General features: G+C 38.4%; 1 protein-coding gene across 1 annotated transcript; it reads left to right on the forward strand.

Moving 5' to 3' along the window:
• The first annotated feature begins 1,285 nt into the window (after positions 1–1,285).
• TARS (threonyl-tRNA synthetase) lies at positions 1,286–24,221 on the forward strand. The gene is made up of 19 exons (XM_029218682.1): positions 1,286–1,448; positions 5,046–5,126; positions 6,933–7,123; positions 10,282–10,405; positions 12,174–12,295; positions 12,794–12,911; positions 13,528–13,592; positions 13,677–13,755; positions 14,810–14,956; positions 16,327–16,425; positions 17,442–17,608; positions 18,586–18,748; positions 18,853–18,990; positions 19,350–19,427; positions 19,546–19,646; positions 19,747–19,851; positions 21,469–21,541; positions 23,132–23,246; positions 23,688–24,221. Exons 1-19 carry the CDS (start codon positions 1,431–1,433, stop codon positions 23,834–23,836), a joined length of 2,133 nt encoding a protein of 710 aa, XP_029074515.1. The 5' UTR covers positions 1,286–1,430; the 3' UTR covers positions 23,837–24,221.
• The last annotated feature ends 203 nt before the right edge of the window (positions 24,222–24,424 follow it).

Consider the following 24,424-nt stretch of genomic DNA (forward strand, 5'->3'; position numbering starts at 1 on the left):
GCTCCAGGAAGCTACCAGAATATATAACAGGGAGACTTGCCCCATCTGGTAAGAGTGGTCAAGAATGGTTCCCCTAAGGAAACGATTCTTGAGATCTAACAACTAAGTATGTGCTAAATATGCAAAAAAGGACGTGAGGCAGGCAGAGATGAGGATGGGGAGAATAATCTCAGCAGGTACAAAAAAATCTGTGGGAGAAGACCTGAGAAATAAGGTCACTAAGGTTCAGTTAAGTGTACAGTGGGTAAGTGGGAAAGCAGGGCAGAGGCCCTCAAAGCCATGACTATCTTTACACTGAAAAACACTTAAAGAATTTTAAGCTGGAGGTTGCCATGATCATATTTGTATTTAAAAATACTATTCTGGTGCCATGTGAAAAATGAACACAAAGTCAGGTTAGGGGGCTACTGATTATTGAGCTTCATGGAAGGATGACCCTGAAGGTGGCAAGTTGTCGAGAGCTGATGTTGAGAAAGTAAAATCCACAAAACTTGGTGATGGAGTATATAAATTATAAACGAGCTCATTGCGCTTCTGATTTAAAATCAGCAACTGTTTTAAATTGGCTGGTAAATGAAAATAGAGCCATTGGATTACAAACTGAGACCTCTGCGTGAGAGAATCCCTGGGGTCGGCGTGGTTATTAAGCAAAAGTTTCGCTGCATTCTCATGGGCTCTGTGGAAATGCTCCCCGATAGACTGGCGGTGGCGTGTACAAAGGAATGTCCGAGGAAGGGCGCTCGCCCCTGGATCACCAAGGCTTGGGTCTTGGGAACCCTGGAGTGCAATAAGGAGGGCTCGGTCAATTCACCGCCACAGACTTCGGGGCCCTGAGTAGTCCCCAGAACTCAGCAGTCACTCCAGGTCAGGTGGCGCCGAAGCAACAGCGAACTTCGGCCTCTATTCCGGTGTTCATCCCACTGCCAGGGATGGTATTCAGCTTGCCGGAGATTTGCCGGAAACTTAGCCCCTTCGCTACGGTGGCCGAAAAGGCCCTGAAATAAGCCAAGTCAGACTGAAGAAGGCGCACGCGCATTGAGGACTTCTGGGCTCTGGGAAAGGCTCAATACCTGACGGGCAGAGAGTGCACGTTTAGCGTCTGTAGTTTCTTCTCCCGCCCCTTCGCACCCTGATTTTCTAGAAGGGTTGTCGCCCAACAAGCTTGGTTTAGAGAAAGGAGGGCCCGCCATTCCCCGTTGTCGATTAGCTGCCCGTCATCCATCAGGTTAGGAGGCGGAGTTTGGGCGCTTTCCTGTTGCATCAGCAGGTCCCTCTCGGACCACGTGGCGCAAGCGCAGTGTTCCTGGGCGTTCCAACCCACCTCTGCCTGGCGACCACTGTCCTTTCCTCCTGACCGAAGTTTTGGGGTTTAGTTTTCTCTTAGTGGTTTGCCAGTGTCCGAGGAGAAGGCCAGTAGCCCTTCAGGGAAAATGGGAGACGAGAAGTCGGTGAGTGGGTTGAGTGGATCCTGGAGGCCGGGCTGGGGCTCTCCTGGTACCCGTGTTGCCCAACCGGGGGAGGGAGGGGGTGGAGGAACCCGAGGGGGGCGATGGAAATCCCGGACAAGTCAGGGCCCCCTTTGGAGAGGAATCTCAAATGGATAAAGCAGGGCGGGGCTTAAGATCGTCTCTGGGACCATCCTCTTTTTGTAGATGAGGACACTGAGACCTTGAGTGTCTTGCTCAGAGCCACACAACTAATTAGAAGCCGAGACAATTAGAATCTAGGGCTTCGCACTCCTAGACTAGGGTTATGTGGCTCACTTTCGTCGGGAAGAATGTTGCAGAGTCTCATTTACTTTTAAAACCACGTACGGGTAAAAAGCCCCAGTTTAAGGAAGGGAAAACCAAGTCATCGAGATCTGCCCAAGTTTTGGGTGGTTTATAATAAATGGTGGAGACTGGATGACCCCAGCTGACAAACTCTAGAAAAGTTACACACTTCCCTGCGTGGTGGTGGAGGCATGCCTTATACCATTCATAAATGCTCATTTCACCTCTGGACTTTCCCTTTAGTGTCATAATTTGCTTAGGAACATCTTCCCAATCCTCTTCTGTGTACCAACTTTTGGGTTGAAATTTTAGATTGCTTTTACGTTGACATATAATATGTAAACTCGCCTATTTTTGTTTTGTTTTCATTAGAAGTAAAGAACAGTTGCCCATCACGATTTCACTTGTTATAGGAAAGGTGAAATGGGCCTCAGGGTTCCAGAGAGATCCATTTTAACGCCCTGGCTCTACTGTTTACTAGCGATGTACAAATGGGAAATTACTTACTTTCTTTGAGCCATTGTTCTCATTTGTAAAATGGAGAGGTATTTAGAAGACAAAAAAAAGTGATGTTAATTTTCTTCATCTTTACCATTATTCCTGTTCATTTAGCAAATATCCATATGACCAAAACCAAAAACATTTAATCAGAGAAATAGAATTATTTCCCTCTCTTTCTGTTTTAAAGCTATACAGGCAAACTTGCAATTAATTTTTCCCCTTTTTTAAAATAAATTTATTTATTTTATTTATTTATTTTTGGCTGCACTGGGTCTTCGTTGCTGGGCGCAGCCTTTCTCTAGTTGTGGCGAGCAGGGGCTACCCTTTGTTGTGCGCGGGCTTCTCGTTGCGGGGGCTTCTCTTGCTGTGGAGCACTGGCTGTAGGCACGCAGGCTTCAGTAGTTGTGGCGCACGGGCTTAGCTGCTCCGCAGCATGTGGGATCTTCCCGGACCAGGGCTCAAACCCGTGTCCCCTGCATTGGCAGGTGGATTCTTAACCACCGCGCCACCAGGGAAGTCCCTTTTTACCCTTCTTTTCACCTGATATATTTGACTAATTACATTAATCATACAGTATGGTGAAGGCATACAGGTAATCTTGTAATCATGTTGGTTAGTACTTGATTAGAATGGACTTAAGGTGTGTTCATTGTTCATCTATTGACTATAAATGAACCTTCAGAGTTCATTAAATATACCTGAGTGGGGCAAGTGTTAGCTCAACATGAAATTTGGAGTCATATTTTTAAAATTTGTTTTGTTTTTTAAATTATACAAGTCATAAGTTTTATGAAATTGAAAACAATGAGAATGTCCACAAGGGATAAATGGATAAATAATGGAATGTTATTTGGCAATAAAAAGCAGTGAAATACTGATACATGTAACATGGATGATCTTGAAATCATTATACTAACTGAAAGAAGCCAGTCACAAAAAAACCAATATTGAATGATTCCACTTATATGAAATGCCCAGAGTAGGCAAAACTGTAGAGACAGAAAGATTAGTGGTTGCCAAGTGCTGGGGAGAGGGGAGAACAAGGAGTGACTGTTAATGGATACATGGTTTCCTTTTGGGGTGATGAAATTGATCCTGGTGATAGTTGGGCAACTGTCTATGCACTAAAAACCATTGAATTATATGCTTTATGTGGGTGAATTTTACGGTACAGAAATATATCTTAATAAAACTTTAAAAAAAATTCGAAGATCAAAAAAATATATGAAACAAAAGTCCCCCCGTCACATCCCCAGTTCTACCCTCAAAACTCCTTCACTGCTGATGATAACATCCCCACTTAGAGCTGACCGCTGTCAACATCTGGGTGGGTATCTTTTTTTCCTGCCACTTGTAGGTTTTCCGAACCTAGAAAAATCATCTAACTTTTTAAAGTTTAATCTTATCTATAAAATGGGAATAATAATGATAGTCATCTCACAGTGTTTCTATGAGAATCAGATGTGATTGTGGAGGAACTTTGTAAACTGTAAAACTTTATGTAGTGAAATTTGCATTAGGATGTTTCTATCTGAGCAGTTACAAAGAAGTAAGTAATTTATTTCTGAGAAGATACTCTTTGGAGTATCCCATAATGTGGTTCCGTGTTTCTCGACCTCAACACTCTTGACATCACGGACTGGATAATTCTTTGTCGTGGGAATCTGTCCTGTGCGTTGTTGGATGGTTAGCAACCTCCCTGGCCTCTACCCACCCTCTGCCTGTTGTACGCACCACACCACACTGCCCTCCCACCTTCCCCCAACTCCCCACCCCCGGTTGTGACAACTGAAAAGGTTTCCAGACATTGCCAGGTGTCTGCTGGGGGCAAAATTGCTTCTGGTTGAGAACCACGGGTAAGACCGTTCTTGCCATTGGTTGCCTTTTTGCACAGGACTTACTGTAAAACTTTCTATGACTTCCTGGAATTGAATTGAATTGAATTCTAATTGAAGTACACATCTTTATGGTAACTTTTAGTGCTTGCTTCTGTCTAAGCCCTCATCTGTCTTAACTGACAGTGTTTCCTAAAAGGTTTAGTAATTTTCTCTCTCTCTCTCTCTCTCTCTCTCTCTCTAACATTTCCAACAATAAGTTTCTGTGTACACCTAGAACAAAATTTCCTCCATTCTCAAAATCCGGCCTGTTGAAATCTTCTCCATCCTTTAAAGTCCTTTAAAGCCCTAACAGTTACTAGTGTCTTAGCTTATCTGACATCTGATCAGAGTACTACAGCTGTGTTCTTTTCTCCTCCAGGAGTTTCTCACATATGTATGCCTTAGTTTCCCCAAAGAGATTAAGTTTGCACATGGTAGGGATTGGGTCTTATGTTTGCTTCTTCTACAGGGTTTAAAAAAAAATACTGCGAGCACAGAGGCTCTGGGTAGTACTTGTGGGATGGATGGATATATATTGCATTAGATTTTTTTTCTGAAAATACTACTGAATAAATTGCATGCTTCTTGTAGCTATATATTTAGTATATGTCCATTTAAACCTGAAGTGAGAGTCATGTGAACAGGTAAAATGAATGAAATTTGAGGACTTGAATATTATCAAGTAACTCTTCTACTTTTTTAGGGCTTGTCTTTATTGTAAGTTGTTAACTTGTCTTTGACAGTGGTGAAATTTTCTAGTCTTTCAAAATCAGATTTCCACTTAAAAAAAAAAAAGATGCTAAAATAACATCCTCAAAACTTTTCTGGAAGCAGCATGGATGGGTGTCAAATGAGATTAAAATGTAAAACCTTCATGCCATTTTTGCTTATTTAGGTAGGTGCCAGTGAAGAGAAACGAAAGGAAGGAGGCAAGAAGAAGAACAAAGAAGGCTCTGGGGATGGAGGTCGAGCAGAGGTAAATGTTTTCAGGGCTCTGTCATCAAAGATTGACAGAGGCAGGGAGCTGTCTCAGACTCATCCTATGCGAGATTCTAATGGTTTTTGTGGGGGTTATAAGATGGCACTAGATGGGAAAATCAGGGAGAAGAATTAGGAAATTCTGAGAGGGGGAGAAAGACTTGCAGTTACTTGTTATTGAAAAAGGAAAACAACTGAAGTATGATTGTAAAATAATCTGTGGGATTAGATATTAGAACAAAAGTTGGTGAAAAGAGGACTGTGGTAATTAGTTGCCGGGTCGAATGCTAGCTGTCTGACCATTTCATTCAATGAGACGTTAAGAGACGGTGTTGGGGCTTTTACTGACTACAACAGAAACCAAAGAAAGCCTTGTTCCTTCACCCCATTAGCACTGTTTCCACCTGGACCTGCCACTGGAGTTTGGTTTTAAGCCAGGACAAATCTCCTTGCTGCCTCTCAAGTGTAGAGGAAAGGCTTTCAGTTCACCAGGCTCACACTAAAAGGAACTGGCATTTCAAGAGTCATCCCAGAATTGACCTGGTTCCTGGGACTTGCTTTAGGAGGCAGTTAAGCTTGTCTTCCTACTTAGATTTTGAAGTTGAACTGCTGTGAACCGTGCTTGACTTTTTGCTTTTGTCATTGCAACCGTTTTGTTAGAGACTCTTTAGAAAACGACCAGAATGCAAGACAAAGGAATAGGCTTTTAAGAAGTATGCTATAGCACAGTAAACTGACTTTAAAGAGCTGTTTTTATAAATGTTGCATTGCTAAATTTATAGTGCTTCCACTTAATTTAGGGTAAGTTTGTAGGTGATCAAGGGTCAGTAAGTGTTGCCCAGAGCCCTGCATAACCGCTTCTGTTGTGTTTTGTCCATTATATCCCACTGTAATTGTAGGGAATTGTTGATTGTGAATTTCAGAATTTGTAAGTAAGTAAGAAAATGGCGTATGTTCCCTAATTTCTTTTTTGTACTTTCAATACAAGTAGTACATGTTGTTCTGTTACAGCTTGAGATTTAGCCTGGAAATAGGAAACAAAGGGTATAATTAGAGGACTTTTTTGAATAGAGAATTGTGCATGTGACATGTGGTTGATTATATATGTTTTAAATGATCTGTCTGGAAAAAAAGTGTACAGTGAGATGTCGAAGACCTTTCTTCCTCCTCCACGCTCCCATCATCTGTGTACTTGTCTTGTTCCCCTTCTAAGGGCAGTGGGCAGGTCTTACTCTTCTCTTGCATCCGCAGAGCCAGGCACAGAGAGTATCTGCTCCATGAATGTTGAATAAATTAAGTTTGACACTAAGTTCTTCTGATCAGGAAGTGCCAAATGGATGTGGAGATAAACTGCAGTAAGATACAGAGGGTCATGTGGGTGGGTAGGACTGTAGTGATGTCAGAGTATGTGGGACCAGGTAATGTGCTTTGGCCTGAGGGATTCAGAGCAGGGTTGTAGAATGATAGACTTTGAGCTTTTAGTTAATTTATTGATGCTTCTTCATTGAGGATTATGGACCCCTGTGACAATTTAATGAAAAGCCCCCAGTGAGCACCCAAATGACTAAAGAAAGGGAAGGACTGTGGTCGGAGGGAATTATAAAGATATTAAGGCTCTTCCATTTAAAAAACTGAAGGCCAAGAAAAAATATGATTGAAATGAGAAGGAAATTTTGTATAAGGGAAAAACAATAAAAGCACTACTTCATACAAGGTAAACTTTGTTTTTATTATTTCTTCCACTTTTCTAAAAAGGAAAGCAAGTGTGTACTGATTATTTATTTCTTCATTTGTTGTCTTGCAGTTGAATCCTTGGCCTGAATATATTAACATACGTCTTGAGATGTATAATAAACTAAAAGCAGAACACGATTCCATTCTGGCAGAAAAAGCAGAAAAAGACAGCAAGCCAATTAAAGTCACCCTGCCTGATGGTAAACAGTTGGATGCAGAATCCTGGAAAACTACACCATATCAAATTGCTTGTGGAATTAGGTATAAGCTATACCTGTCTGGACCTTCTGTTGTTTGTAACTGAACTTTTTTTTTTTTAGCTTGCCAAGTTTTATCCTCATAATATTTTTATGTTCCTGTTCAATGTTTTTATTGTTTAATTTACCTTATTTGGGATTTTTAAAAAATCAAAATAATGTAGAGCTTTATAGTCAAGATTCAAAGTTAATATCTGAAAGAGTCAACTTCGGTCTTATTTTACAAAAGATTTTATATAATTAGTTCTCCTACTTTGATCATAAAATGTCACATAACCAAGTAGAGAGTACTTCACCTATTTTGACTAAAAAGTCTCAGTTTTAAAGTTAAAAATGAAGGTAGCTCATCTCAAAATGGGAAAATTAAGAAACTAATATATGAAATATATTATTAAACTATATATGAAATATATGAAACTAACATGTGAAAAAATGTACTATTTTTATAAAGCTAATGTTAAAACTTTTGTTGGGCTGGGGAGAAGTTATTTCAGGTAACTGAGAATTAGATGCATACTTTGTAATAGAGTAAATGCTTTCCTAATCTAATATGATTGGGATGAATAGTTGGTAAGTTTATCAAAAAACTGATAAAGTTGGGAAGGCATAAATTGATACATGTGTCTACTACCAAGTGTTGGCAAACTGGTCATAGCCTGTTTTTGTACAGCTCAAGAGCTAAGAATCGTTCTTATGTTTTTAAATGGTTTGAAAAAAATAAGACAACTAAGAATATGCAACAGAAACCATGTATGGCCTTCAATCTAAAATATTTATATGGCTCTTTACAGAAAAAGTTTGCCAGCCGCCATTTAAACATTTTAACTTAAAACTTATATATATTCATTTATTCACTAATATGTATATAAGGCCAAAGTTTGGGGGGTGGAGTGCTAATTAAACTTTTACATTATCTTAACACACTTGAGAAGCCATCTGAGTGCAGAAGCCTTCCAGATTTTTATGTAGTTGTTTCATCCACACCTGACTTGACAGTATTTTTTTAGTGACTTCCCTTTATCAAGCCTTCCCAAACATTCAACTTGGTTTGAATGTAATTCAAACCAAGAAACTGTAATTCCCTCATTGTATACTTATATATTTCTATTTATTTATAATAATTACATATTGAGCTGAAACAAATGAAATCATATATGAATTGTCAGAAATGGTTGATTATCATCAATTTCATATTGTTGAACCTAAGACATAAAATAACAAGTGCGTAAACAAATTTGGGAACCATCACAGCTGATTCTTGGTAAGCCTACTATGTAACTGGTGGGAGTTAGGCCCACGAGCTATGTATTGGTATATGCCCTGGCCTTCTTACAAAAGGAATGGAATGTTGCTGTTAATTTGACAAGTACTTCTACCTAACATACTTCTGCCTTACTCCAAAGGAAGTAAGTAAGAAAGTTGTAATGTTAAGCAAGTTTCCATGTGAGATCATAAGTGACTAGATAGACCTTTAAATATCAGTTCAGCCTTTCACTTGAGAGATAATTTCGCAGGTGAGGTTAAAAGATTCCTCCGTTGTTGCACAATGAGTCTGTAGCTGTGTCAGTACTAAAATCCAGGCTCCTGTTAGTGCAAGAACTTTTTCTCTACATGCTACCGTATTGTTCTTCAGATTATGTTGTAATTTATCAAGTGGCCCATTGGAAAACTAATTTTCTCTTTTTTTGAATTAAAACTTTTATTGCGGTGTAAGTGTCATAACATATTAGTTTGAAAATATTTGAGGCGGGGAAACTGCTAGACTATTATAGACTGTCATTTCTCTAGCTGCACATTCACATCTATAAGCTGACTAACCTTACTCAATTCTGCTTGAGCCCCGCAGCTTCCTGAACGTCTCCTAATTTATATCTCTGCTTGCATCCATGCCCATTCTCAACATTTGAAGTGCCATCTCCTCTCCTTTTCTTCCTGTCCAAATCTTTTGATGCTTCGTCCCCTCATTACTTTATGTTTTAAAGCCTGTCCAGACTTCTCTGAACTGTGCTGCTTTCCCCTCCTCAGAACTCCTGCGACTTCTCCACTTGGTGGGTCTAACATCTCATCACTTGAGGAGAGAGTTGTCTTTTGTACTGTGTACTGTACATTTAGATGACATTTTTATCCGTATTATAAAATGTTTCATTAAATAGTATTTCAGTTCACCTGTATATTTGTTATAACTAACATCATCTTAGGCATTTGCAGAATTATGAGATTAGCGTTGCTTCTCAGAGGAAAGATCTGTTACAGATTTCAAGCAGGATAAAAGCAGAGAGGTTATTTAGAAGCACCTCCACCTCCCTTTTTTTCCTTTGGAATCTGAATAGCTTGGCTTTATGGAAAACTAATTTTGGAGAAATTTAAAGATAAACTACTGGAACTTGTTATTGTTTATCACAGTTGCCATGTCTGCTTAAACAAGAAGCATTAAATGAGGTCAAATAATAGTGTTCTGAATTTTCAGCATCTTCTAGTTATATTCTTAGGGACTTTTTTGAATTTTGTCACTTTTTCATTTTATTTCAGAAAGGTAAATGTACATCTACATCTATATGTAATATTACAGGCATACCTCAGAGATATTGCGGGCTCAGTTCCAGACCACCACAGTAAAGCGAGTATCACAGTAAAGCATGTCACACGAATTTTTTGGTTTCACAGTGTATAAAAGTTGTTTACACTGTATTGTAGTCTATTAAATGTGCAGTTGTTTGTCTAAAAAAAAGTACATGTTGTAATTTTAAAATACTTTATTACTAAAAAATGCTAGCTATCATCTGAGCCTTCGGTGAGTCATAGTACTAACATCAAAGATCACTGATCACAGATCGCCATAACAAATACATATAATAATAATGAAAAAGTTGGAAATACTGTGAGAATTAACAAAATGTGACACAGAGACACAAAGTGAGCAAATGCTTTTGGAAAAATGATGCCAATAGGCTTGCTTGATGCATGGTTGCCCCAAAAAAAAAAAAAAAAAAATTCACAGTGTAATAAAAGGAGAGATATGCCTGTATATAATGTTTATTTTAATTATATAATGTATATAATGCTTATTTTCCTGTTCTTGTTCTCCAATTAACTGTTGTGCTGCAGAAAATTCTTTTTTAGAGTCTTGTGTTTTTATACATGTGTGTATGTTTTTTTAAAAAGTCAGGGCCTGGCTGACAACACTGTTATTGCTAAAGTGAATAAAGTCGTCTGGGACCTAGACCGTCCTCTGGAGGAAGATTGTACCTTGGAGCTTCTCAAGTTTGAGGACGAGGAAGCTCAAGCAGTAAGTTTTTATTCAGATTCACATTTGCAGACTTCTCCAGCTTATTACTAAAGCCAACGGGTGGCTAAAGTTGATTGATGTCTCATTGTCATATTTGAAATCTTCATTTTGTCTTTCATGTAGGAAACATAGTAAAAGTGCTTGTCTCATAAAATTAATAAGTGCACTTATTCAAGTTTATTTTTACTCTAGATACTTCAGTGGGGAAAAAGTGCTGGGAATTTTATTAAAAATTGATTAAGCAAGTAAAAATTGTTTTCTGCATTATTAGTCAACACTTAAATCAAGATGCATATATTTAACAAATTCGAGCATGATTTAAAGTTCTCTTCCTGTTGGGCAATTGATTTCTGTATTTTTCTTACCTTAAAATGCAGATCTGCTGAAAGCACTGTAAAAATCAATCTGCATTTGATGGCAAAGTTTTCTCCTTATTTCCCCATGATGGAATACCATATAAGAAGAAGTAAAATACGTTGTTTTAGTGACAGTGGTTTACTTATGTATGTGAATCAGTGGTTTTCAAATGTATTCTGGAGTCCTTAAGTTTTTTATGAGAATTTAATTTTACTTACTATTTATTTACTTATTTATTTATTGAAGTATAGTTGACTCACATTATTAGTTTCAGGTGTACAGTTTTTATGAGAATTTTAAAAATCTTTATTTTGGTACCTTATTAATTAATCTTAAAAACATTGCTTTGGGTATATTCTGTCTCATCTGAATTACCACCTTAAAACCAAGTACTACCTTTTGATTTCAAGGCCCGTATGTGGTCCTTGGTTTTATAATTGTACCGTAGGGTCAAGTTGTACCATCTTAGCTTTGTTTGGGGCCAATAAGAGAAAAGCAGATATAATTCTTTTTTTTTTCTTGTGGTACACGGGCCTCTCACTGCTGTGGCCTCTCCCGTTGCGGAGCATAGGCTCCGGACGCGCAGGCTCAGCGGCCATGGCTCACGGGCCCAGCCGCTCCGCGGCATGTGGGATCTTCCCGGACCGGGGCACGAACCCATGTCCCCTGCATCGGCAGGCGGACTCTCAACCACTGTGCCACCAGCGAAGCCCTATAATTCTTAAGTGATGTTCCACAGCCAAGTAAAGGCCAGAGCATAGCCTTTACTAATTTTGGAGAAATTTAAAGATAAACTACTGGAACTTGTTATTGTTTATCACAGTTGCCATGTCTGCTTAAACAAGAAGCATTAAATGAGGTCAAATAATAGTGTTCTGAATTTTCAGCATCTTCTAGTTATATTCTTAGGGACTTTTTTGAATTTTGTCACTTTTTCATTTTATTTCAGAAAGGTAAATGTACACCTATATATAATTTACAGGCATACCTCAGAGATATTGCGGGCTCAGTTCCAGACCACCAACTCAGATATTTTGAGTCAGTTCCAGGGATTGACTCAAAAGATCCTGGGGCTATGGCAGTTAATAAGACAGTCACATTGTGAGTGCCTATTGTTTTCAGGAAACAAAATCCATCCCGTTTAATTAATGATGCTAAATTTGTATTTTAATTAGTTTGAAAACAACTAAACCAGATAATTTCTAAGGTACAAATACAATTTAGTAATTAGAATCATTTTAAATTATGTTGGCTCTGAATAGAATCACACTGCAATCTATAGATTTGTAAATTTAGGTTTTCACGTCTTGGGTTTATTTATAATAAACTTTATATATCTTTCAAAACAAACAAATTAATTTACAGCTTGTATGCCCAGACTCAAACCATCCCATTTTTCTTTGATTTTCAGGTATATTGGCACTCGACTGCTCACATAATGGGTGAAGCCATGGAAAGAGTCTATGGTGGGTGTTTGTGTTATGGTCCACCAATAGAAAATGGATTCTATTATGACATGTACCTTGAAGAAGGGTAAGTTATGTAACTGGATAAAGAAAAATAAAATCTGAATTACTGTGGGTCCATACAGTATTTTTAAAGAGTTCTCAATTAAGGAGGAATGATATAAAACTTATTGCTTCATAGTCACCAAGTACTCCCACTAACAAAACTTAAAGTGTTGTAGTAAGTCACGATGTAGTAGAGAGCTCTCTTCTAGATCAGTGGAGGTGGAACCCTAAGCTATGTCGGGAAATAAAATGAAGCTTGGACCTCTCCTGTTCTTTAAACCTGGTTATAAAGTTAGAGGAATGTTCACTAGTTGGAATGGTCTTCACGATGACCAAGGTCAGAGCCACTGAAAATATGAAAATCGTTTATAAAAAATGTCTAGTTTAGAATTCTTAATAAATGATGCAGGGGTCTAACTTTTTATATTAAAACCCTTGAAGTATTCTAAAGAAATGTTCCCCCAAGCTGTGGTGTGAGTGGAATGGAATGGAAAGAGATTAATTATATTTTCTTCTTCAGGGGTGTGTCCAGCAACGATTTCTCTTCTTTGGAGGCTTTATGTAAGAAAATCATTAAAGAAAAACAAGCTTTTGAAAGATTAGAAGTTAAGAAGGAAACTTTACTGGAAATGTTTAAGGTAAATTGAACTGTAACATGGCCTCCGCTTTTATTTCACTCATTAATGTTACGTAAAGTACATTGGGCTCTACGCAGTGCTCTGTGGTGACCTAAATGGGAAGGAAATCCAAAAAAGAGAGGATATACGTATATGTATAGCTGATTCACTTTGCTGTATAGCAGAAACTAACACAACATTGTAAAGCAACTACTCCAATAAAAATTAATTAAAAAAAATAAAGTAGGGCTTCCCTGGTGGCGCAGTGGTTGGGAGTCCGCCTGCCAATGCAGGGGACACGGGTTCGTGCCCCGCTCCGGGAGGATCCCGCGTGCCGCGGAGCGGCTGGGCCCTGTGAGCCATGGCCATTGAGCCTGCGCGTCCGGAGCCTGTGCTCCGCAGCGGGAGAGGCCACAGCAGTGAGAGGCCCGCGTACCGCAAAAAAAAAAAAAAAAAAAGTACATCGGGGCTTAGTGTACTAAGTTCTTTAGAAAAATTTAACAGTGTTTTTAAAACATGAAATACGTATTTATATTCATATGGTGATTAGATGTACTTTGAATTGTATTTTAGCGATAGTATTTAGAAGTAAAAATTAAAGGATGGTTATTTAAAAAATAATTTTTCCTATTTTCAGTACAACAAGTTCAAATGCAGGATATTGAATGAAAAAGTGAATACTCCAACTACCACAGTCTATAGGTGAGAATATCAAGTGTCATTAAATACCATTGGTGTATATGTCATTTTAAGTCTATGTTAAAATTCCTTTTAATTTATCTCTAGGTGTGGCCCCTTGATAGATCTCTGCCGGGGTCCTCATGTCAGACACACTGGCAAAATCAAGACTTTGAAAATACACAAAGTAAGCAATGTAACTTTGAAGGCGCTATATAAACATATTTGTATACTAAAGATGTATGTTTAAACTTGCATTCGTTTCTCTTTTCAGCCATTTTTCTGTTGCATATTTAAGGGTGGATTTTTTTCTCGTGCTGTCTACTGACTGTGGGCACTATGTGTCACTAGCCATTTTTTTTAACTGAAATTCTCTCAAGCACTGACTGAGTGACTCACCACTCATCACCAGAGCACACGGGGATGGAGATTTGGAGGATTTACAAAATCACAATCATGGGCCATCGTGGCTCTAAAAGCTTGGAGACTCACTGTAAGAGTGTGTGCTCTTGCCTTTTGTATGTCTAAGGTAGTAATTACCCAAGCTGTTCTTTTTTAACCAAACTAATCCTGCCAGTCAGATTTTTTTTTTTTTTGGCTTGTTGGTTGGTTTTCCATTTTTGCTGAATCATCTTGTGGGAGATGCCCCTGTAGTCAGTCGTGTTCGTGGAGTTGTGGTGTGAGTGGGTCTGGAGGGCAGGGCAATTTCAAGGGCATTAAGCAGCCAGCTTTGTGCTGTGGAATGAGTACAGCCACCCTAGCAAGGCCTCAGCAACTGAGATGCTTACTACATGTGCACTTTTTGTGCCATTTTTCTTGTCATAAGGACTAAATATGAATTTGACTCATGATGTGACTGAGAGAGAAAACGTCTAACTCTTAAAATAAATGAGATATTTAAAAATTTGGGGACTTCCCTGGTGGCGCAGTGGTTAAGAATCTGCCTACCAATGCAGGGGACACGGGTTTGAGCCCTGGTCCGGGAAGATCCCACGTGCGGTGGAGCAACTAAGCCTGTGCGCCACAACTACTGATCCTGTACTCTACAGCCCCCATGCTCCGCAACAAGAGAAGCCACTGCAATGAGAAGCCCGTGCACTGCAAGGAAGAGTAGCCCCCGCTCACCACAACTAGAGAAAACCTATGTGCAGCAGCGAAGACCCAACACAGCCAAAATAAATAAATAAATTTATTTTTCAAAAAAATTTGAATATTATCTCATGGTTATTCCTTCTGTTCAGAATTCCTCCACCTACTGGGAAGGCAAGGCAGATATGGAGACTCTGCAGAGAATTTATGGCATTTCATTCCCAGATCCTAAAATGTTGAAAGAATGGGAGAAGTTCCAAGAGGAGGCTAAAAACCGAGATCATAGGAAAATTGGAAGGGTATGTTTAAAAGAATAATGATGTGTGTAGACTGAGTTTTCTTTATTTTCATTTGAATTGAAATTGTATTACGTACCAGGAATTTACTTCTGCAGAGATGCTGTAGCTTTCAGTAATTATTGTACTGTCCTGTGAAAGCTGTAAATTACTTATTCATTGTCCACATTATCTTTCTAGAGTGTGTTCAGTACCGCACAGAAGTTCATTTTGACTTCTCCTTTTATTGAGAACAAATGCTGATGACCTGCATTTTTCTTTAAAAAATGTATAGCGGCATAGCAGCATTTCACAGAGCTGGGAGATGCTTTAGAAATCCCCTGGTCTCACTGACTTATTTTAAAGATGTGGAGGGCTTCCCTGGTGGCGCAGTGGTTGAGATTCCGCCTGCCGATGCAGGGGACACGGGTTCGTGCCCCGGTCAGGGAAGATCCCACATGCCGCGGAGCGGCTGGGCCCGTGAGCCATGGCCGCTGAGCCTGCGCGTCCGGAGCTTGTGCTCCGCAGCGGGAGAGGCCGCAGCAGTGAGAGACCTGCGTACCGCAAAAAAAAAAAAAAAAAAAGTGGAAACTTAAGTCCCAGGAAGATTCATCTGCTTGTTGCCCAAGATGACATAGCAAGTCATCGATGGATTCTGTGGTGTCCTTTTCTTTATTCTTCTACCCCTGACTGTTTTCTAAGCTGTCAGTTGGGTTTGGTAAAAATACTCCCTTCTAGAAGAGTGTTGACTCTGTGCTAGGCGTCAGGTCGCGGCTGTTAGGTTGCGAAGTTTGCACACAGGCAGCAGCCACTGTCCTGTACTGCTGACTGCCTGAAGTAAGATCCAGCAGGAAGGAGGCCAGCAACAATTGGTGGGGTCCCTCCCTGAGGACTTGGGCATTTGGTGGGCAGGAAGGTAGGAGGGTGTGCCTCTTTCACCATGACCCAAAGTTAGCCAACTTCTTCTCCATCTTCTCTTTCATTATCAGTGTCTTTTTCTCAGTCTCCTTCCTGCTGTTCTTACTTTAAAAAAAAAAGAAAGAAAGAAAGAAAAAAAGGGAGGGAAGGAGGGAGGATCTTTGAGCTTTGAGGAATTAAGACTCTGAGAGCCCCTCCTGTGCATAGTAGAGGAGAACTAAGACCCTTGCTCGTGTGACTCTTGGGTAAACTTGACTGGATTCAGGAATGTAACAGTCAGAGAATGTCAGAGAATGTACTTGTGCTAAGTGGTAAAACACCTGCAACACCAGAAATGTCAACATGTTTTCCTTGATTTGGGAATGGCACCAATTAAAATACGAAGCATCATGACCATATTCTGAACTCAAGAACCCTGAAATTTATGTTGGTATTATATACATATATAAACTTTCTTTTGCTTTTGTTTTACCCAGGACCAAGAACTATATTTCTTCCATGAACTCAGCCCTGGAAGTTGCTTTTTCCTGCCGAAGGGAGCATACATTTATAATACACTTATCGAATTCATCAGGGTAAACCATATTCATTACTTTCTTCTGTAGATTTAAGACATAAGTTGATTTTATTAAATAAGATCTGCCAAAGGGAAAGATAATCTTTTGTTTGAGAAGAAACATTTCAAATAATAAATGAAAATGGACGTATTAGGTTTCATAAAATGTTTTAAAAATTCTTTCCTTCTAATACATGATCTTGTCCACATACCTGGGTGTGCACGCATGAGACAAGCTGGTGAGCCTGAAGTGGGGCCTGTAACCCTTTACACAGGAGCTCTGTGGCTTTCTGACCGTTCATTTGTATTTGCCTAGAAAAAGCAAGTTAATCTTTACATTGCTTTTTTTCTTTGTAAACTATGAAGTGTTTCAAGCATACATTTATAGAGAATAATACTGCCAACATCTCTGTACTCCCACCTAATTTAACACATAACTGCATTGGGCTATATTTGCTTCAGATTTTTTAATTGAGGTAAAGTAATACATATATAGGGGAAAAAAAACTCCCCTTTGAGAGCCCTTTCTGATCCATTTCCCTCCTTTCCTAGAAGAAACTACTGTTTAGAAGTTAGCATGGTTGGATTCTTTTTGTCCATGTTATTTTTACATCTACCCCATAAATATGTACCCTAAATTATAATGTTTGTTTGTGTGCTTCAAACTTACATACGTGAAGTCTCATTGTATATCAGTCTGCGCTGTGATTTTCATTTTAGATAGGTACAGATCCAGTTTGTTTCCAGTTGTTACGTATTAGTCTGTCATATAACTACCACAGTGTTCATTTCTTTACTGGGGGACACTGATGTAATTTCCCATTCTCCCATATTACCAGCTGTGCTGCAGTAGCCTTCTTATGTGCGTGTGCAGGCGCTTCCTCTTTGGTGTATACCTCCAGGTGGAGCTTCTAGATTATAAGATGTACATCTTGAACTTTACTAGATAGTATAAAATTGCTCTTGAAATTTTTCCTTCCACCAGCAGTATAAGCATCTTTTCCTTACACAGGCATTGTATTTGTTTTCTAACAGAGTGAATATAGGAAACGAGGATTCCAGGAGGTGATCACCCCAAACATCTACAACAGCCGACTCTGGATGACCTCGGGCCACTGGCAGCACTACAGCGAGAACATGTTCTCCTTTGAGGTGGAGAAGGAGCTGTTTGCTCTGAAACCCATGAACTGCCCAGGACACTGGTATTCTGCAATTTTGAGTTTCTAGCAAAGATTTTCTTGCAATCAGTCCCAGATTGTTTTCCCTCCTTTGAAAGTATTTTGTGAAAAACAAATTATGTAATCAGAAGAGTATTTAAATACATCATCATTGTGGTGGTGTAACATCTTCTGTGCCCAGCTAGATCCTCAGATCTACAGATAGTCAAGAATGGAACTGGGGTAGCAGCAGTGAACAGGCAGAATACAGAACAGGGGCGACTGAATATGGGGCACAGCAGATTTTTTTTTTTTTTTTTAAAGAAACATGTATCAAAATCTTCTGATGAATTGACCTCCTTGGAAAATCTTCCTTGCCTTGAGGCCATTCACTTTCTATCCTTGAAAGTTGGGTGAAGAGCAGCGTGGCGGCAGACTAGGGAGAGCTGTGGCTGTAGGTAGCTGAGTCATCGCTCCTAGCACTGCTCCCAGTGGCAAGACCTCGAGGGCAGAGGGCTGAGACAGAGGAGTCTCCACGAGGGGACTAGCTTGTAGGTCAGGGAACCAAGGTCAAGTTCATTCTTAGTTTTCCCAGATTCTTCACAGTTTCTGAAGCACTTTCAGACTAAGAGGGAACTGAAGCACTTTTGAGAGCAACAAGAGTACAGACTTTAGTTTCTGCTGATATAAATGATTTGTATATAGCTAAGATTTTCTTTAAAATATGAGCCTTACAGGCAGTCCTCAAATTAATAGAGATAGAGCACAAGGCTATGACTCCAGACTTACGGGAATACATTTTTAATTTTCTCTTAGTTACAGATGGTTGTATTATAATTTATTTGCTACTTTATTCATGCAAGTGCTTACGCCGTTGTATGGAGCCCAGACTTTGAAAAGTGTTGTTTGTGTGAACAACTAGAACCAGTAGCTTTTTGACAGCCTTCCTTATAGTATTAGAGAAGCAGTTTTATTCTTGTGAAATTAAATATCAGTGGATTTTACTTTTCTGTTTTCTTTAGCCTTATGTTTGATCATCGGCCAAGATCCTGGCGAGAGTTGCCTCTGCGAGTAGCTGATTTTGGGGTGCTTCATAGGAATGAGCTGTCGGGAGCGCTCACAGGACTCACTCGGGTACGAAGGTTCCAGCAGGATGACGCTCACATATTCTGTGCCATAGAGCAGGTATGAGACGCTGGGGTGAAACACTTGGAAAAGAAGTGTCACAAAACTTGAGGAAAATTAATGACCACTGTGTCCCTGTTTTTTGTTTTTTTTTTAATTTAAAGATTGAGGATGAAATAAAAGGTTGTTTGGATTTTCTGCGTACAGTATATAGCATATTTGGGTTTTCTTTTAAACTGAACCTGTCTACTCGCCCGGAAAAATTCCTTGGAGATATTGAAGTATGGAATCAAGCTGAGAAAGTAAGTGGTGATTTTCAGCGTGCTTCAATGTTATTTGACTGAAATTGGCTTGCGCCATAATGTGATAAAGCAAAACCTCTTTAAATGGATAAAAGCAAAAGAAAATTGGAAATGGTTTCTAGGCTTGTATAAGCTAGTTTTTTTTCTCTATGGTTTTGTATTTTAGAAATGGTTGAATGTTCTTTTAGTCATCAAGCTGTAACCTTTAAAGGGGTTTGTGTATGAGTATGTCTAGGTGGACAAAATGGTAAAACAAAGAATAATGACACATGAAAGTAGTTGTAGTATTTTTAGTCTCAAATTAGGCTGGAAGAAGTTGCATTTGACCAGAAGTTAAAATCATTTTGCTTTATCCTTAGCAACTTGAAAACAGTCTGAATGAGTTTGGTGAAAAGTGGGAATTAAATCCTGGAGATGGAGCTTTCTATGGTCCAAAGGTCAGTACCAAAGTCTATTTGAGAGTAATATGTCTTTCATTTTTGGGTGAAGAAGAGGTTACTTTAAAATAAGTTTTAAAAAATTCAACCCTAATACAACCCACTCTTTGCTTCTTAGATTGACATACAGATTAAAGATGCCATTGGTCGGTACCACCAGTGTGCAACAATCCAGTTGGATTTTCAGTTGCCCATTAGATTTAATCTTACTTTTGTAAGGTGAGTTTCTAGTGTCTGCTCTGAATATTCTTCTTCAAGGACGTATAAAGGAATATATATATATATATATAATAAAGCAAAACAAATCTTTTCTTTCTAGCAATGATGGTGATGATAAGAAAAGGCCGGTGATTATCCATAGAGCCATCTTGGGGTCAGTGGAAAGAATGATTGCTATCCTCACCGAAAACTATGGGGGCAAATGGTAATTTTTGTCATTGTTTCCTTCTGTTTTTGTCTGGACCGTGTAAATTCACTGTCAGAAATGTCTGCTGTCCAATTTAGTTATATGACGGAAAGGAAGAATGATTGTAGTTGGTCACTTCTAATTAATCATGAGTGTTCACTAAAAAGTAAGGAATCACAATCTAAACCCAAACTTTTTAGCTCTATGAATATTTGTTGTGAGTAATTATTTTTATTTTAGCACTTGATTTGTTTGAATATTATATAAATGCTTTCTAACTAGGAATTATTATTCAGTAAGAAGCTTATTGTTTTGATTGCTTTTCAAGTAACTTTGGGAATTTATAAAAGTTTGATGTTTTTGTCTGAGTAAACAAGAGTAGGCTTTTAGCAATACTTTGTTCAGTGTTGCTGATAATAATAAACAAGTATTTTAGACTCTGTAGAAGCCAAGGTTTTTTTTATTTTGATTGAAAGTACAGACTCCAAACTGATCATCATTTTTTGTGTCCTATTTCTAGAAGCTTATGTTTCTACTGACAAGATATAAGCACATGACTTGCATTTTATTTTCTAAGCAGCTTTATCTGGGCCCACATTTTGTAAAGGCAGTTGAAAACAGCACATGGTTATAAAACACCTATTTTGTAGAGCCTGACAGACTACACTGTAGTCATCTCAGTTTCATGTGTAATTTGGTTACTTCAGACATAGGGTGGGGTGGCGGTGTCATACTTGTAAATGAAATAAGCTAATCTTCTTTTTTGTTATATTTTATATATATAAGTTTTCAAAGTTACTTGAAAACTTATATATATATATAAGTTATATTTCATGAAATCAGATCAAATGTGGGCAGTATTCTCTATGCACAGTCTAGAGAATAGGGGGATCCTCAGATAACTGCTCTACGAAACCTGTAGTAGGTGGGGAAAAAAGCCCACAGTTTGGGTAGAATTTAGTGCCTACTCCAGCCTTTTCCCTAATGTAACAAAACAACTTGAACATAGAGGAGTGACCAAGAGAAACACTGGCCTGATGTGTGCAGCATGGGGAGGGGTTAGACACCTGAAATACCTGAAAGGTAGAATTGAGGATGGGGTCACCTTTTAATAAGTAGTGAAAACACACTCATTTTTACCAAGTACCATCACCAGTTATTATGGGTTCCAATTTGTTGAATCCTGCAAAGTGGATCTTGAATAAACTGAAGGTACAGCCTTTGTCCCCCAGTGAAGAAAAAGTAATAAAGTAACACTTGAACAAAATAACTTTTTGAGTAAAATAACTTGAATCACTAAGTGTTCCTTAAACTATGTTAAGCCCTCTGGCAGCAGGCATATGGTGTTCTGTTACCTGATGCGTTGAGTTGTGGGCTGTAGTCCCTGCCCTCTGTTTGCTTTGCTATATCTGCTTAGCAAGACAAATCTTAGTTACAGGTTTTCCTGATTTAGGGTTAGTTTTCTCCTCCTGAATCTCCCTTTAGTCCTTTTTGGATATTGAAAAAAAGCCAAGTTTTTTAAAGTGGCCCTTGCATGTTTCAGGAAATGGTACTGAAGAGTAATCTAAGAAATGTGCCATTCTTGTTAAGGAAAGTGCCCAAATCCACATTAAATGTTTTTAATTTCTTCTAAAGGCCCTTCTGGCTGTCTCCTCGCCAGGTAATGGTAGTTCCAGTGGGTCCAACATGTGATGAATATGCCCAAAAGGTAATCCTTAAGTATGACTTACTTTAAATTTAAGAGCTGTCGCTCAGCTTTTCAATCTCATAAACTACGTGTATTCTTGGTAAATCAAGCTGCTTGCGATATAGAGAAATGTTTCTCTTTTCAGTCTGTGGTAAGCCTCAGTAGATCATATTACCTCTTCAATGCTTTTTTATGTGGTTCCATGGTTAGTAGACTTTATTTAGAGAGTGTTTTGTACATACTTGTAGTTTTTAGTTTTTAGCATTAGTAAATAGCAAATGCCTCAGTATGACATGTAAATTCAAATGCATAGAGCAGTTTAAACTGCTCTTTGACTTCAGTAATTTTGCTTTGTTTCTAATGCACATTTCTTTAATTTGAAACTTTTTTTCAGGTTAATGGCATGACAGAGCAATGTTTGCCTTACCTACCAAAAAGCTACCTTACTAACAGATGTACAAATATCCATTCATACTTCATACCTTAAAGACTGGAACACTCTGTTCTGTTATAGCAACAATTTCATACTAAGGAATTTCAAATTATCAAAAGCTGATATTAAAAAAAAGCATTGTTTCATAACTGGCAAAGTAATAAATTGGCTAGTTAAAACAGACAAAAATCTAAATATCAATGAATAACATTGTAACATCGAAACCACCATGTTTTCAGGTCATCAGAATAAATTGCACTCGGGTCTCAACTGTCTTTGAGAAATAAATGATCATTAAAACAGCTGATAGGCAAACCATTCAAGATATACTGTGTTCCTATTACTGCACATGGTAGTTTTAGTTAGAAATGATCAGAATCAGCTATGCTCCATGTTCAATGGATTTTACTTTATTGTATTTGCATTAAGAAAGCTCACACAGTAGGAAGAAAGTCTGTATTAGTTAACTCACTTTTCAACTGGAGATAGTACTGACTTTCTCCTTTCCATCTGGGGGTGGAGTAGCGTTTAGAATTATGTGGGGTGGATTTTGGTTATATTGAGTGGACGGGAGGGTGAGCACTGCTATTGATACTTAATGACTAGAGACCACAGTTGTTAAACAGCCTAAAATTACCAGGCTTCCTCCCCGATTACAGAATAGCTCAACTCACATGTGCAGAGGACTCGTGTTAAAAAAAAAAAAAAAAAAAAAAGACATTGGTGCTTTATTCTTTAAAATAGGTTACAGTTGAGAGTGAAGTCTTATCCTGGCACTCTAATAAACTAAGTAAGAACCCTTCTGAAATTTGCATACTTATAAAATTTGCATTATAAAATCCCAGGAGGTTCATTGGTTAATGATCACTAAGGCACGACAACCTATTAGTGAAATAAAAATGGTTCATTCAGATCTTTTTGTCATATTAGTGGTAATTGGTTGTCAGATGGATGGAAAATTTAAGCTAGTTTATTTAATTTAATTCACAATTTATCTCTCGAGCAGAGTATATAGTTTTGTAGTTCTAAGTCACAATAATATATGCTTCAGTATATGTATTAACATTCCTTTTTAATGCTGGCATGATTATCCAAATTGTTTGTTAAATAAAAATATTTAAGATCAAAATATAATTCTGATTTTAGATCTGAAGAACCCTCTATCTCTATTTAAATAGGTACGGCAACAATTCCACGATGCTAAATTCATGGTGGACATTGATCTGGATCCGGGCTGTACGTTAAACAAGAAGATCAGAAATGCACAGTTAGCACAGTATAACTTCATCCTAGGTAAGAAAGGAGACTCACCAAAGAAAACCTGCCAACCTTTAGGAAAACTTGAAATGCTGAGACTTAGGCTTAAGAGAACTGCGGTCATCAGTAGTTCTTTCCAGTCCTGATCTCAAACTGTATGTTTGTTCCATTGATGTAACAAAGAAACACTTTGGTTTTAAAAAAAGAGTACTTGAAAGGTTTGTCTAAAAATCTCCCCTTCACCTCCTATTTTTTCACATGGTGAATTTTTATTAAGTTGGCTGGATTAAGTGACTTGGTAAACACAGCAGTTCTAGTCATTGCAAAATGGTGAGTTGGGGTTTTTTGTTTTGCTTTTTAATGACTAGATTTGGTCACCTGTACATTTTAATGAATCAGAAGCTACAGGGTGGATTTCTGTTCCAATATTCAATAGGAGTTCTTTCACCTAACAAAGCTTTGTGGGTTTTGGTTTAGTTGTTGGTGAGAAAGAGAAAACCAGCAGCACCGTCAATATCCGTACCAGAGATAATAAGGTGCACGGAGAACGTACTATTTCTGAAACCATCGAGTGGCTCCAGCAGCTCAAGCAGTCCCGCAGCAAACAGGCAGAAGAAGAATTTTAAGGAAGAACTTTGCCCAGATTGGCTCAATGGAAAAGGATGAGCATGTTTCCATAACAGTAACTTTGTACAATTGAAAACATCAGCTTCTACTGACCTTGGAATAGTTTGGCAGAGTCCGCAGAGATGAATGCAGGATCAACCATGTTTGACCTAGACAGATTTTAGAAAATATGTATTTGAAGGAGTTAATTAAAAGTGACACAGTAAAGTGATTTTATTCATTAAATTTCTGAGCACTGGAATAAAAACATGAGGAATGCTTTGATGTAATGTGGAAGAATGTTTCTGTAAATTTAATACAGCTAAAATAAAATTTTTTTCAAATTTGATTAATGGAAAAGAAAGATTAGAATTGGATTATGATCTAGAAATAAAAACTTTTATTCACGTAAGTTTCAACTGCTCTGTCCCTCGTGTCCGTACAAACCTACCTGGAACAAATGGCGTGATTCAGTGCTTATCTTTCATCTTTTATAATACAAATGATGTAAGTTGGGTGGAGGGGTAAAATCTGTAGTGTACTGCTGTTCTCAAACTGGGGTATGAACCAGGTGCCTGCTTCTCAGTCACAAGGTGACATCGTGTAGG

Source organism: Monodon monoceros, unplaced genomic scaffold (assembly GCF_005190385.1).
Source record: "Monodon monoceros isolate NGI ecotype Baffin Bay Population unplaced genomic scaffold, NGI_Narwhal_1 Super_Scaffold_12, whole genome shotgun sequence".
Lineage (NCBI taxonomy): Eukaryota > Metazoa > Chordata > Mammalia > Artiodactyla > Monodontidae > Monodon > Monodon monoceros.

Excerpts from the sequence above, each read along its gene's own strand:
- TARS (XM_029218682.1), top strand. Across the intron at positions 17,609-18,585 it reads ATGAACTGCCCAGGACACTG|CCTTATGTTTGATCATCGGC; the intron begins GTATTCTGCAAT and ends TGTTTTCTTTAG. Across the intron at positions 23,247-23,687 it reads ACAGTATAACTTCATCCTAG|TTGTTGGTGAGAAAGAGAAA; the intron begins GTAAGAAAGGAG and ends GTTTTGGTTTAG.